A 15,529-nucleotide genomic window follows, 5' to 3' on the forward strand; every position below is an offset into this window, starting at 1 on the left:
TTTGTTCCATATCATGAAAATTCTGCTGTAACTTTCTAGCCTACTCAGCAGAAAGATATAGAAGATTTAGCATTAATGTTAGCGTTAACATCTTCAAAATATTACAGAGGCTTTTCTGAAAATTTAAATTCGTATTCCACTGGGACCAAATCATGCTGTGACACTGCATCCTACACAGTGGGGTCTCTCAGTTTGTGAACAGAGAAGCTATCCTGGAAAAAAATGTGCTGTTGGATGTAAGCTTATTTGAGGAAACTGTGGATAGTAGCAAGGGAGTTTGTTCTTGGCTGTCATCTCTGTGCCTAAAGCCAGATCTGGGTGGAATCAGAAGAGCTGGGCACTGGGGTTGAGCTCTGGGAAGGGATTTTAGCCTGGGTACCCTTCAGATGATGTTCCTTCCACCTAACTCCAGTTTAAAAGCTACACGCGCCATCTAAATTAATCACTAAGACTCCCTCTTTAATCAGTAGAGAAAGCAAGGACTTCTAGATAGTGATTCACCCATCTTGTTTAAATACTTGTCTTTGAAAAGAAAGACGTTACCTCTGGAAGCGTTCTCTGCTGACCAACAGAAAGAAGCCTAGACAATTAGCTTAATTGTGACTACTGTTTAGGTGGCTGCAGTTAACAGAGGCGAATCCCATCCCATGTGTCTAATGCATAATAATCCCCAAGTGGGATAGCTATTGTACAAAACCCCACCATTTGCAGCTAGAAAGACAGCAAAAATGCTATCTCTGCTATCCCAAGCCATGTAGCCAGCTTGTTTTCCTAGTACATCCTTCCAAGCCACCTGGTGAAGAAACAGCTGTGGGCTGTCTGAAGATCGTGAGCCAGAGATCGTGCTTTCCAGGGATTCTACTTCTGTAGTCCCTATTCAGACCTTTCTGCTGAAACCGATAGAAATTATGGCAAAGGACTATAAAATCAAGCCCCCTCTAAGAGATGTTTGTGGCGGCCGAGTCCTCCTCTACATTTCTGTAAGACCATTAAGTGACAGCTAAATGAAGGTATTGCCACTGGAAGCTTTCGATGGGGTTATTTGCAGGCCAGCTGTTCTGCAGCATGAGGAAAAAGAAGCATCAGCCAATCACATCACAATGAAGAGGAACAAAAATAAAACATTTCACTGTGCACTGATAGACTTTATTCAGGGCAGAAGTGGCGCAGTTTGCGTAGCTTGACAACATGAGCCAAGAAGCTACCAATATTTGCGAAATGATCCTTTTTTACTCCCAACGTGTTTGTAATTTGAATCAAACTGCTGGAGATAAAATGAGATGCAAAGGCAGAAACTGAAAACTCTCACTCGCACATCCCCATCCAGCTGTTATAAAAAGAAATCTAGGCTGTTTCTGTTCTTGTCTTGGTTGCCTCAGCATAGCCCCATTCCTTCCTGGGGAAATCTGCAGCGGCAGCTACTGTGTTTTAGTAAGCAGACAGTATTACAGCTCAATCAGCATCTCCAAGGAAGGACCTGGAGGCACCTGGATGTGGACTGAGAGATGCCCTGAACATTTCTGTGCTACAGGATTTAACATAAAGGTTGCTCTATCTTTCCCCTTGTTCACACTTCAGGTTCAGACACGGAGAAAAATGCTGCCATTCTGTTTCTCTACGTCAGGGATGACACCTCACCAAACAGGTCAAACCCCAAACTATGGCCAATACCAACTGCATCAACTGGGTCTAGGTTTAAAAGTAAGTTGAATAACATTACAAGCCTTTATATTCTTCAATTTCCAGTTAACTGGAAGAGGAACAAACCAGGCTGTTTAGTAAGCGTTGTCAACCGAAAGGTGACCTGTTCTGCAATCTGACCTTTTAGCTCAGCTTCGTGGGTGGGTTTGGCTCCAAGCATTCATTATGGCTAGGTTGCCAAATTCAAAGAAACAGGTGGAGTTAGACTATAAGATGTTTACTCCTGTTATGCTGGAATTCCTTTGCTCTTGCCTGAGGCTCTACTTTGGAGGCCTTCAAAGTCAAAACTGCCACTCCGTTCTTGCCTGAAACGTTTTGTTCTTACGCTTCTCTCCTGTCAATAGGAATCAGAGGAACCTGAAATGTTGTCCCTGTCTAAATACAGAGCTAAAAGTATTTTCATGTTTTGGGATGCTCAAAGCATCGCTGTCTGCTAGTGGTGTGTGACAGGTGGGCAAGAATGAGGAAGACACCCCAGCACCTTTAGCAGAGGTTGAGCCCCCTGTAACCACCTGCGTGAGGAGAAGGGTCTAGTTCATGGATCTAACAACAGGGGCGGAGTGTAAAGCACCCCAATGGGGAAACAGCATTGGTACAACCAACTGATCCATTTAGAAGGCATACAGGAAGGAAACTAGGAAAAGGAGGAGAAAGATGTTTTCCCTTTCTTTTTTTTTTGTGTGTGTGTAATAATAAGTTATTTTTATACTAGAGGGAAGCGTCCTCCATAGTATGGCCCGCAGTCCGTGTCCCCTGGCTGTCCCCATATGGAGACCCGGTGCTCTGGAGTTTAGTTCTCTTGGAAACCAAACACACAGTTACACTGTTACTAAAAGCAACAAATATAATGATAATTACATTTAAAATGGTACGGGAACATAAATTTCATTTTATTGTTGGAAGAGGTATTATGTAACATATATTTCTGTTGTACATATACCTACAGCAAACCTTATTTTCTAGGTTTTTACCATTATGTTAAAAAGCAGTATGAGGATGTCCACATCATCTCTTAAGTTTTATTCCAAACTTTTCCTCTCTAAAACAAAAATATTTTCATTCTCCTTTGTGATAAATCTCACTTACGATCAATTATCATATTTGTATACACACTCTTTTAACATTAAGCTAAATGCTGAAGGAATGATATTCCCAGTGTAGAGTCCAAAATATAATAAATAATACATAATTAAAAAATCTGGCATACTTTTAATTTAAAATAAAGGAATCACATGTCATTAAAACAGCATCTCACTCATCTTTTATGCAATTTTAGAAATTCTCATTTAGAAATCCTCACCCTAGATTTGGGCAATGAATAGGGATCACTTGGTGTTCTGGAAGAAGTTGCTACCACCCTTTCAGCCGAAAGTTGAAGCATTTTCAAGAATGTCACAGGAAATTTTAAATGACACATCAGCAAATGGTATTAGATTCTGATGCTATCAGAGTAAGTGGTAATTAGGGTAATTGGAGTGATGCCTGGACATGGTGTGGAATCTGTTGCACTCAAAGCAGAGACCCCACTGGGAAATATTTTGGACAACACATCACAGAATGCTGTTCTTTTCTCCTGTTGTAACCAATTTTGTATGCTTGAAGCTAATTTATTATGATCTACCAAGAGCAGGTGACTAGAAGGCTCTGAGCAGAATATTCTGTTATTCCTTTGTCTAAAGTTCAAACAATGTGCTCTACATTTTACAAAAACCCCCAGTTTTCTGTCTTTTGAAAAAAATCTCAAAAACAAATTAAGATTCGTTAAGGATACCCTTCCCCTTTAATAAATACATATGGTTATGACTGATTTATACTACTAATCAGGTGTGGTGCTGATGTGGGAAGACTCCCAAATCTTTGTTCTTCTATCTTAGCAGGCTCTTGGAAAGTGTCGTCATTATTGGTTTTAACTCCAAAATTGAAAGTGCCCTAACAAAATACCAAGAGACGTTTGCTTTGCTAGTGCCTACTGTATGAGACCATTTTCATTACCTAACATCAACTCTCCTTCACTTCTTTGAAAGACAGGAGGTCAGCAGGGATGCGGGCTCTGCAGAAGAAGCTTGTTTAGACAATTTTGTATGCTACTGTCTTTGGAAAAACAGCTTGGAGACCTACAACACCAAGAATCTAAAAGATCTTCTTGGCTAAAACTTGACAGTGTGAAAGACTTACTCACTTTCACATTGTGAAAGACTTATCTCAGGATGCAGGCAACTGGAAGTAGGCAGCAGTATTTTCTTCCTAGGTAGCCACTGTTGAAACCTGCCATTTCCCTTCCTTTGCTGTTTTCAGCCAGCACCTTTGTCACTGGAATAATAATAAGCTCATCCCATAGATTTGTAAGAGCAAACGGATGCCACTGATACTTCCCATTTCAAAATAAGCAGGGAAGGTTTTACCCTTCTCTCGAACCTAGTTCAATCTTCTTCCATATTCCACAAAAGTTTCCTGAAAAGTTGTTCTTCAATTTCATTAAAACAACAAAAAAAGTTGTTAATATTTCAGTCTTATCCCATCCAAATTAGACTGTGGACGAAGGATGTAAGGAAGGGTGTGCCAAACGCTGAGGACTGTTGGTGTTCCAAGTCAACTAGAGCAGTTAGTGCCTAATTAAGTGCTAATTTGTGCTCTGTGCAATCTCATAGAGGGTAGACATTTGGCTCAGGCTAGTTGGAAAACAAACTTCTAGCTATTACACGTTAAAACATCCACTACTTTCATGCATACAAAACCTACTTTGTTTTATATGAGTCAAGTGCACTGTAAAACAAGGTTAAACTCTTATCCTGGTTTGGCTGGCTTCCTCTTGCAGTTTCAAAAGTTTCACAAACATTCGTTTTCCTGTATCCTCAGAAGTCACAGAATGCTAAAGACAAGCTGTCTGGCAGCCAATTTTCCACGTTTCCTTCAAAGGGCAAACTTAACTGTCTTCTGCAATAGCAGAATTGAGAATCTATTGATGCTCACAGTATCTTTATTCCCTGCTTCACAGAATAAATAGAAATTTTAGCTAGAGCTGAATAAACCAGGAACTGGCGGCAACTATTTGAACCAGGCTTTCAAAGGAGAGACCTTCCTAACTTCCCTGCATGCTACAGCAAACACAAACATCTTTCTTGTCCATGCAGGAAATGTATCTTCAATCCCAAACAGAAGTAATGTTAAATTTTGGAAATTTGATTCCCACAGTCATCTCTGTCATGACCTGTCAGTCATCTCTGACGTAGCACATGGGATTGTTCAAATTGCCACACCTGATTTGCATTCTTGTTACAGACACACAAAAACAAGTCCTTCTCATCTTCACTCTTTGCTGCTTCTAAGCATTTGCCAGAAAGGACATGGACAATCATTCCGTTCTGCAAGATGAGAGAAGGGAAAGAAAGAACAAATTAAAAATAAGGGATTTCCAGTAAAAGCTAGGCCACGTTTCTGAAACTTTTGGCATACAATAGATCACCAGTAATGACTGGTTGCTCAAAAATTTTTAAGTATTGCTCTAAATATAATGATTAGGTTTAGCTTTGAGCCCAGGGCATGGTGAGTATTCATAATTCCTTTCAAAGCTGATAGGAGCGGTAGGTGCAGAATTCAAGAAATTTCTTTTCCACCACTATTTGTTTCTTACAGGTATACAGGTTGTCATCAGCATCAACTACAGTACTACAGGCCACAAAATTTCAAAAGGACCACTGCTTCCCTTAGGAATCAAAACAAATTACAGTAGGAACTGCACCAGAAGATTACAGCATCCCTACAACTACAGCAACTGCTATTTTCCCAGGCTGTCCTACAGCATGACGTTTTTCAGTCTTGTAGAGCAGTTCCTGCTCTGCTGGGTGAACCCCACTGAACAATACTGAATTTCTCTAATAGGAAGTTTGCTCTTTGCTTACAATGCAGGAGGAATTTTAGTGTTTGCCCTACTCCCAAAGAGTTCTCATTTGGGAGAGTTCAGGATTCCCAGGCCCTTCCTGTATCCAAAAGAAGCGGGCAAGGATTTGCCCTGCTCTTATTTCCACAGCCACTGATTCTGATTCTACTCCTGTAAGACCAGTACAAGGACAAGGCCATATGAATTTAGGTAGTATTCCTGCAATTTGTATTTTTAAACCAAATCTGTTTCACATAGACAGTGTAAATGGGCAAGAGTCATCCTAAATTTCCTGGGTGAAAATGGTATAGAAGTGAAACTTGCCCTTCAGATACCTCGTTCCTTCCCCACACATGAATCCTGTCAATCACTCAGTGATCCCACAGTCACCATCAGCTGCCTTCCCCTCGCGGCAGTCACTACTGACCTCCTGGACATCCCAGTGCTGGTGGCTGTTGTCTGTCTCCTTTGTACAGTTTTGAGGGATAACCTTCCCGTGTCTGACATCAAAGCAAAACAGCGGAGCAGAACCAAGCCGGATTTCCTTCATGCTGTTATATTCAAAGTGCTGGAAAAGAGAGGGTTTGTTTGAACAACGACAGAAGGACATTCCAAATCATTTTAAAATGCTAATTCCAAAAATAATTTCCTGTACATGTTTGTTAAGATGCAATCCCAACATGAGTGATGGACACCCAACAGCCTTGACCCTGCAAAGCAATTGCCCCGGCTAGCTAATTCTGGCATAACTATTTACCTAAGGAAAGGCTTTGTGGACTGTAATCATGTATAAAGTAAACCCATCCTATAATAAAATTTTCTAGTTTAATAAATATTTGAACAGAAGGCTGTTTCTGACAACGTTGCAGTTAGAAGCATGCCTGCAGCTTTCCCTGAGCTAAGTGTAAGCAGCAAAACTTGCTTGGGACTTGGAGTAAATGTCTGCAGTCAGTCTGTATTGGTTTGGCTTCTTTTAACGCATGAACTTGCTGGTCTAATGCCAGCTGGGAAGTCTATATGAATTTCCCTCCTGTCTTTGACTGCAGTTCAGGCACTAAACTGCAGTTTTAGGCACTAATGGGGAAACCCATCCCAATTACTACTAGCAAATAGGCACTTGATGATGTCTGCTGGAGCAAAGTGTGGGTATCTGGCCTCAGTGACATATGGAACATTGCCATTTTTCAAATGACACGCAGCTGCAGGAGTGGGCATCATTGCCTTAGCACATGCCTAATTTTTAACACATCAGTATTTCCGCTAATGTCAACCCAACCATTTACATGTCAGAGTGACTGTCTTCTTCTTAAAGTATTACAGTACCTGGGTGAGACTGTCACTGCAAGGGGAGAGTTCGATAGAGCCTTCTGCAATGGCTCTTCCAGGTCTGTAATCTGCACAGAAGCCAACACCAGTATTGTAAAGCTGTAAGTAAAGGTTTATACTGAAATAAAGCACAATCAGATACAAACAAAGTATCCTTCAGCTAACTTTTTTGTGATTATATCTCTTTATGATATATGTTTTTCCTCAGAATTCAGGCAGTATTTTTTTCTTTCAGACTCGATCTTGCATATTGAACTTGCCAACTGCTCTGATACAAAAGGCAGAGTCCCACCAAAGGTCAGTGTTACTCAACGAGTTTTGCTTAAGTTAGAGATACCCACTTCTGGTGTTAACTATTATGATAGTTAAAATAAATCTTTCAACATTTTTATGCTAATGGAAAATTGCACTTCAACTGGACACTGTATTCAGAAAAAAATTAAGATATTCCAGAAGAAAAAAACGTGACGATTCCTGTGATCCACACTCAGTTCTTACACTCTTCTCAAGCAAACTTTGATGATAAAGAACAGACGAAATAGTAAAAGGACACAGTAAAATCTGGCTACAGAAAGCAGTGACTTAATTAGTGGATCTTGTTGCCTTGTTGGGGGAAAGCCCTTTCCAGTAATGGAAGAAATTCATATTTTAATGAATGGTAATTATCATCCTCTGTGTTTTAAAAGAAAACATTGAGAATATTGCCTCCTGTACACAGTCAGCCAGGGAACTGCTATTGCTACCACCTCTGCCCTTGGGGGAAGTGCAGGACTGAAGAAATGCTTTTTTCTCTTCATGCACATGGGTCAGTACAGAGATATATCAGCTGCTGTTGCAGTTGCCATCTGCGTAAGGCAACACAATTCTTTTCCTTCACTAATGGCACCTAAAGAACCTAAGGTTAGGTTCCTCTGAGCTGTGACACTGAACTGATTCAGACAATATGGGTTCATCCCCTGGCTGGCTTTCGATGTTTATGTGAGAATTTGGACCAAATGTTTGTCTCCTCTGTCCTTTTCTTTCTCTTTCCATCCTAGTTGCATTGGCTGTTTGGATAATAAACATTTCAAAGCAGGAACAGCCTCTTACTCTATGTTCTCTGAGTACTTAGTACATGGAAGCAATACTGGGGTCTTTGAAGAATGCAAAACCACTAATCATTCTTTATAGTGTGCTTTCTCTTACCTTGCCAGAGAATCTTGGTGTGTCTTCAGGCTGGGAGAGTTCAGGGTACACATTTGATACAAACCACTGGAAGTTTCTACAGCCCAGTCTTTTCTGTAGCTGAAGGCGCTCACTGCAGTCCGGCTTCTCTGCCTTTATGGAGAAAGCACAGGGGCAACAAGGTTACTAGTCTATTTGTGTTAAAGATGATAGAAGTAAAAATGACTACATAGGAATTATTTCTACCACCTCTTCTATCCTGCATGTTATAGATATCGCTATATATTTCTCATGAATATGCAAAGGAGGAGGACCAGCTATAGCTTTCCTCCAATTTTGTGCTAAAACAGCATTTAGTCTGGCATTGTGATGGAAGTAAATGTGTCAGAAGTAGCATACACTGTGAAAATAAGTATTTCCTCTGAAAATGATTATTATACTGCAAGATAAGTCGGTCTTTGTCATCCTTATAATTAAAAAAGTCAGGGACAAGTTTGATACTTGTTGCACTGAAATCAGTGGGATTGTGTTAGATTGTAATTCAGTATAGAATTTGCCCTGCTGATTAAAATTCAATTTCCTGGCCTTTAATAGCCCAAATTACCCAGTTATCGTCAGTCCTCCATGATCAGAGGATGTAAGTGATGACAGAATTTAGCCCAAAATATTGTCTATCACATTATCTGACAGTTACTAGATCTAGTAAGTCAATGTGTTTTGTGGCTATAATGTCATAAACCCTTTTCTATGATTTATGTGTTTTCTTGAATTATATACACACAATATCAACTCTCACCCTTCCTGGTAGCAACTCTGTTCTGAAAAAAGAAAAGTGCCTTCAAACCTTGGTGCAGCTACAGGCATCTGCACTGCAAAGGACTGAGAGCCTGAATATTTGAGGACATTTAGCACTGAAGATGGCTAACAGGGTTCTGAAAACCTCTAAGCAGGTGCCTAATCCTTCAGTTGCAAAACCACATAAAACACTTTTCTAACTCTCTCAGTGCCCTGATACTAAAAATATCTTCACCACCCTTAAAAGTCTCTCTCCTTTTTCTTGCCAGCAGTAAATGTCCCCCTTCAAGTTTCTACTTTTTAAAAATGCAGGTTTGGATTCCAGGAAACTGGTCTGGATTCCTACGTCAGAAATTAAAATTGGTAACATAAGCAAAGAATTGCCCATAAATTACTTTTCAACTTTTCCTCAGACCAGCTATTTCTCTGCATCCATAAGAAAGAAAAAAAGGACTTTGCGACATGCCTGGAAAACACTGACAAATGAAGGGCCTTGGAGATCCATGGAGAGGTATCAGTTTCTAAAGGCAGGGATCAATCATGCCACGGGGCACTTTTTGCCACCCCCTGTAAGCTGCACAGGCAAAGCTCAACACTTGAGTATCAGTCTTGGATTCAATAAGAGGTTTTCTTGGAAAAGGGAAATAGAGAAGTAAAACGTTTCCCCTAACAAGAGATGTTTCTCATGAGATTCTGCTTTGGCTGAAGAAGGCAATGGCAGTAAATCTCGTTTTGTCATACTAGTTACAGTCTGCATTTAATGCCGAATAAATACTGTAAATAATGTAAAGAAAGTCATTAACCCTGTAAACCAATCAGAAAGGAAACTGCTTGTAAATTAAATAAACAAACCACACAAGAAAAGGAGAAAAAGAGACGGTAGCTGAAATAGCAGAGAGCTGGGAAGGGCCTTATTCATCTGCATTAACGCTCACCCCACGGGAATCCTGCGCAGGATGCGATTCAGACCATAAAATGGGAAGATTTATAAAGCAACCTAAATGGGGGTCACTAGTTATTTTCTGCAGAGGGCAACGTCGGCCGTCAAGGCTCACGGAGATTTTTCTAGTGGCCAATAGGTGGCTCCGCTTGCCCTCCCAGTGCAATAAATCCCCGGAGGGCCCCTCTGCAGCTGAGCGGCAGTAATGTCATCGCTTGCTTCTGCCCTTTGAATAACATCCCGCTGCAGTGACATACTGAAAATATTGGCTGTGAAAGAAAGAAAGAGAGAAAAAGGCCTTTTATGTTATGGTATGCTGAGCACAGAGATCGTAAAATTGATCACTTGAAAGAGCATCATACTTAGGAGTACTAAAAGTATTCTGGCTAGAATAAACTCTTAGGCAAAAGGTCATGGTGCTTAGAGTTAGTAAATGGTATCATTGATGTCTGTAGTTTTTAGTACAGAAAATTGCTTCTGAGTTGACAAGAAAGGCCCTCATGAAATTATTAAATTATTTAAAAGACCTAACTGCCCATCTTAAAAGACTTGGCCTAGCATCGTCCTTGTAATTTCATGTCTGTAACCCTTGTGAGTCAATTGATGAACTTCTGGCCAGTGGGGTTCAAACCGGCAACACATACAAGGAGGGAGAAGCTTTTTAGAAAAAGTGAAAGTAGATTAAAAAAAAGGAATGTGATAGCCTCAGACTCTAGGATTAGCATAGCAAGCTGCCTGGAGGGGCACATCCACTGGTGGGGTATAAGGATGTCAGACTAGGTGACAGGAGAGAAGCCACGTTGACGCACAGAACTTTTCCTCTCCCCAATACAATGCAGCTCCTGCTGGATCTGACTTGCTTAGACAATGGCCATCACTGCAATGACTGAGGCATGCAGGACTGAAATGCATGAGTAAAACTGAATGGGAAACTCTGCACAGCACCTACCCATGCTCTGCCTAACTGTTTTCAGTGAATCTTTTTGTTCTTAAAAGCATGGCGTTCTTAAATGAACAAGAAGACGAATGACACGTTTTCATTCACAACTGCTCCCAAGTTTGTCCACTGCCTTGTAGGAGAGGATATCATTACAAGAAAGGGTATTGGAGCCAGAGAATTCCTGAGAACTGCAGCAACATTAACAACTTCACATTATTACCAGGTTAACATTAACAACATGAACCACAGCTGCATGACTCCCAATAAACAAACATCCACTGGTTTGTAATACATAGGATATACAGACTGTTGACGGATCCTGATCTGCAATGGATTACACAGTGGCTTAAAAACAAGTGTGGCTGTTCTGTAGTTGTTGGATGGTGTGTAGTCTGCAGGCAGTTCAAGTGTGGCTGCATGCCAGGGCCACGCCACACACCTGGCTGCAAACCTGTCTTAGCATACAAACTGCTGGGAATCCAAATCCTTGGAGGTCTGACTGCTGCCTGAGTGATGCTTCTAATTAAAAAGTAACTTGTAAATAGTGGCCATGTTGAGATCTGACTTTCTCAGTTACAGACAGTTGTTGCTTCTGGACATCTGTCAATTCAGGAAAAAAAAATCACCTTTTTTGTCAATGGACCACTCAGATATGTTCCCTTCCAGTAGAAGAGACATCATAGTTTGCCACGTGCCCGTGAATATTACTGAATATCCTCATGAATCGCATGAGGAAGACCTTCAGTAACAAAGAATGAATTCTCTAGGAGGGCCTTCTGAGCACACAGCGCTACTAGCTTCCACTTCAGATGCACTGCAACACTCCATATACTATTGGTGGACAAAAAAATCACAGCTTGTTGGGCAAGCTGAAGGAGTCATTTCAGAAGGAGTCATACTCTAAGAGATTTGATAGCTTCAGCAAACAACACCTAGGTACGAGTTTCTCTCTTTCCTTCCTGATCTGACAGCTGTTCTACTGGAAGGTTTCGTAAGAAGACTACCCCCAACACCACGCACATTGAACATTTGACCGTACACAGACACCCCATCTCTATTCCACCCCCTTCACCTACCTCAACACGCACTCCTTCCCTCAGGAATAAACCACTACAGATATCTTTACCTTGCTGATTAAGAAAGCCACTGTGTCATGCTTGTAGAAGTTCTCTTTAAAAGTGCCCAGCCAGGTCTCTGCTATTCGGATTTTGTTCCTCACAATGGCATCTTCATAGGAGAAAGCATGGGGAAAGTGATTTCGATAGACATGCCCAACTCGGGAGCATGGAATAATTTCTACAGAGCCACCACAGAGCCAGGTCTGAAACAAAAGAAGGTGAAGGCACAAAAAGAGATTATCTTATTTTGCTTACTTTTATCTAAAAAGGAGAAGCTCCTTTACTATAGACTCTGCCTCAGGAAATCCTAATCTCCACATTGCAGGAAACAGCAAGAGCATTATTATGTGCTTCTTCATATATTCCTTCCCACCGATACAGAGACACAGAGAAGATACAGACTTTTGATTTGACTCAGTATGGCTATTTATATGCTTTTATGTTTTTCTGTGCGCAAACAGTGCAGTGTAGTGAAGAGGCCTGGGGGCTTACCTTCTTTTGTCTGGGACATTAAAGACTCTGTGCCCTTTGTGTCTGCATATTTCATTGCTTTTTAGTATCAGTTCCTCCTTGTATCCAGCAAAAATCAATGCAAACAATATAATATAAACAGTTTGGTATTAAAACTACAGGCTGGCAAAGAAATAAAGGTTACTCTCCCTTTGGTGCATGTTACATGCCAAAAAAGAAGAGGCAGCTTTTAGAAGGTGCCAAAACCAGTGACTCTGTCCTTGGGCAGATAGTGATAGCCAGTAAAACTTCTGTCTCCTGACATAATGCTCCTAACTCACAGCAGATGCATGTTCTTGTACAGTCAGATCACAGAGCGTGGGGATAGATATCTGAGAGGAAAGCGATATTCTCCATACCCCAAGACATTCTGCACTTAAATGCATTTATAAATTGCTTCTTGCCTTTTCATTCAGGTTCCTTAAAAGCCCAATAGTTACCAGAGCTTGATGTTTTAATTAAAAAGTTCTTACCCTTATAGATAGCTCCAGATTTTCTGCTCCCCACGTGGTCATGTCAGAATCATAAGCTCCGGTGTTTTGGAAGTAATGTCGATCCATGGCCACCACTGCACCAGCTACCACAGGACTCCTTTGTAGAAAACAAGTCTGGATGTGAACAGCCTTAGTTTTGGATAGGGAATTACGTGAAGGCTGAAAATCCTGCCATTTCCATAGAGATAGTATTGCAAAATGATTGAATACTACTCCGTATAAGCTTCAATGAATTGATTATCTACCCAAAAGAAAGAATAATTGGATCTGAATTCTAGTATTTACTTGGAGAAGGGAGCCAAGGGCTGAAGTATTAAATAAAGCTCAGAAGAGTGGGAAGTATTACATACACGTACAGCCAAAACAACAGACAAACAGATAATGATTAAGACAGCTCTTTTAACTCTGCATGATCTATCTTTTGCTTTCCCTACAAACTTCCACACTGTGTCTGGTCAGGTTGTATACTAGTTGCCTCAATGTGTGGAAAATACTTGTCATGCTGAAAGTATGACTGCAATACAGTTAGAATGATTTACTAAAGGCCAAACAAAGTCAGTGTAAACCAAAAACCTATCCCTTCAAAAAACGTTAACCAAGCATATGCAATTAACCACGTCTCTCTTCTGTTAGCTGGAAGATGACCCAAATTGTACAGTTTTGCTGCTGAACTGAGCGGAGTCGTATTGGCTGATGGACTGTTACCTGATAGGGCTGATGGGAGACTGTCGTACCTTCTCTTCACGCTCTGGCACTGGTTCCCAATGAAAATCGAGCTTCCAATCAAAAACACCTCGATGCAGGCCCACAGAGTGATAGTACTGAAAAGTCTTCCAGTCTATGACATCTATGACAGGGGAGACGACACTGTTTCTGAAAAAGACAATATAATTTATTTTCAAAGCCAACCCGCAAATTACGTTCACTACTCTTAGTAAACAGTGGTTCTCCTTTTTGACACTGTCAAGCACAAGCACTCCTCTAGATGTTAAAAGCCGTTATTTTCCCTGCTGATAGAAGCTCAGGTGCTCAGTGCATGGGAATACTGAGCCTGCAGTGAGGAATCTGAAGATCAATAATTTATTGATAACCTGTACCTTACATTGTCATTTAAAGCTATGCAGGATTTTGCTACAAATTAACCATCAGAATTCTTATAAAGCTATGTCCCACAGAGGCGCCAGCCTCTGATGCTGTAGACTTTGCATGGATGCAAAGTCCATAGCAAAAGATGATTTTGGCCCCAAACACTTTCATTTTCCTGTAGATGTTCCACACACTTCATGAATTTGTCACTTCAGGCCAACAAAGAGTGCACTTATCCTTATTTTGTTCTCCCAGCTGTTCTGCAAAAACATTTATCACTGCGTTCACAAGCCAGTTTCTGTTTGTATTTTATCACAAGCTTAAAATGCTCTTGCAAATACACTGTCACAGTGAGGAATCTACTTTTAAGAGCCAGAACAGAGCCATTGCACCATAAGTAGCAATCCTCCAATTCATTTCTAACTTCAGCTAAATTTGGATTAGTCTGAGAAGAGGTATTAGACATTTCCCCATGGCAAACATGTCATGGTATTTCACAGTGTGCTCGTACATCATCTGGGAATTAACTGGTAGTTCAGAAGAGCCACCAGTGTTCCTTGTTTCCAGGTCAATGACGTATCGCATTTGGGAATTTTCAAAGTATAAATGCAATGGTATCAGGGACTGCAGGAAAAAAAGTGTTGAAGAACATCATCCATTTCTTTTCTGTTATGCAAAAAGGATAACCTCTGGTCTCAGTGTAAGGCCTTGCCTCTAGACAGAAGGTCCTTTGGAGAAAGAACAGTAACACTTACTAGGGATTAAGGTACACTGGAAAAAATTACTCTTGTTCTAGAGTAAGAGTATCCATATAAGAAATTATTCTGGAGTAGCTCTTTCCCTAGAAAATAACTTCCTGTTAAAACTGAGAGAGAGAAGTGAAATGGTCAATTCTGGGGCAATAAGTAGAAGGTTTTACCTCCTCTTTTAAAGATATATATGTTGGTCAGAGATCACTTTTGAGAGAAATATGCTTAAAACATAATATTATCAATGAAGAAAGGTCATCTCAGAAGTCTCCAACACAGTGAGCCCTTTTTACTTTTCCATGGCAGAGACCAGCACCAGGCAAGGAAGATGGTAGCTCTGGGTGATGTTAATGTAATCTTGACGTATCTTCTCTGACTTTACAATCACTAGACTAATGTTTCTTTAGTATCGGGGTGGGGGGAAACTCCAAATTTTGTTTTATCACAGTTGCGATTTCCTGTAGAGAATTTTAGAAGCGCATGGAGAAACAGAGACTACTGATTGTCAGTGAATTGTATGAAGATGATCTATGCAGACTATAGCGTTAACATGACTCGGTTATTCCTTTGTTTCCTGATAAAAGCAGACTGTCCTATGATGAGCTAAAGGCAGAAAGATTTACAATAGAGAAGTGATTATATTTCTCCATTCAGGTGTAAAACCAGCCTTTGTAATAGGTAATAATAGGCACTCTTAGAAACAAGCACTGGATTTATAAATAGAAGAGAAAATTTTATGGTCACCTGCAACATTTGTAGGCATATACATTAAGGCAGTGATTTGTTGTCATGCTTCTTCTTTCAAGAAGAAATTGAAAGAAATGATAAT

The 15,529-nt window shown here is 40.5% G+C and overlaps 1 protein-coding gene across 2 annotated transcripts in view; it reads right to left on the reverse strand.

The window, feature by feature from the left end:
- Positions 1–91: 91 nt before the first annotated feature.
- Positions 92–15,529, reverse strand: part of GALNT15 (polypeptide N-acetylgalactosaminyltransferase 15) — a 30,426-nt gene continuing 14,988 nt past the window's right edge. For both annotated transcript variants that reach the window (XM_054192644.1, XM_054192645.1), the window contains exons 5-11: positions 13,571–13,738; positions 12,845–12,962; positions 11,870–12,064; positions 8,090–8,221; positions 6,902–7,003; positions 6,006–6,146; positions 92–5,063 (exon numbers count right to left, since the gene is read on the reverse strand). In XM_054192644.1, coding sequence (XP_054048619.1) covers positions 4,917–5,063; positions 6,006–6,146; positions 6,902–7,003; positions 8,090–8,221; positions 11,870–12,064; positions 12,845–12,962; positions 13,571–13,738 — 1,003 coding nt within the window. In that variant the 3' untranslated portion in view covers positions 92–4,916. The remainder of the gene's footprint in view (positions 5,064–6,005; positions 6,147–6,901; positions 7,004–8,089; positions 8,222–11,869; positions 12,065–12,844; positions 12,963–13,570; positions 13,739–15,529) is intronic.

This window comes from Rissa tridactyla, chromosome 2 (assembly GCF_028500815.1).
Source record: "Rissa tridactyla isolate bRisTri1 chromosome 2, bRisTri1.patW.cur.20221130, whole genome shotgun sequence".
Classification (NCBI taxonomy): domain Eukaryota; kingdom Metazoa; phylum Chordata; class Aves; order Charadriiformes; family Laridae; genus Rissa; species Rissa tridactyla.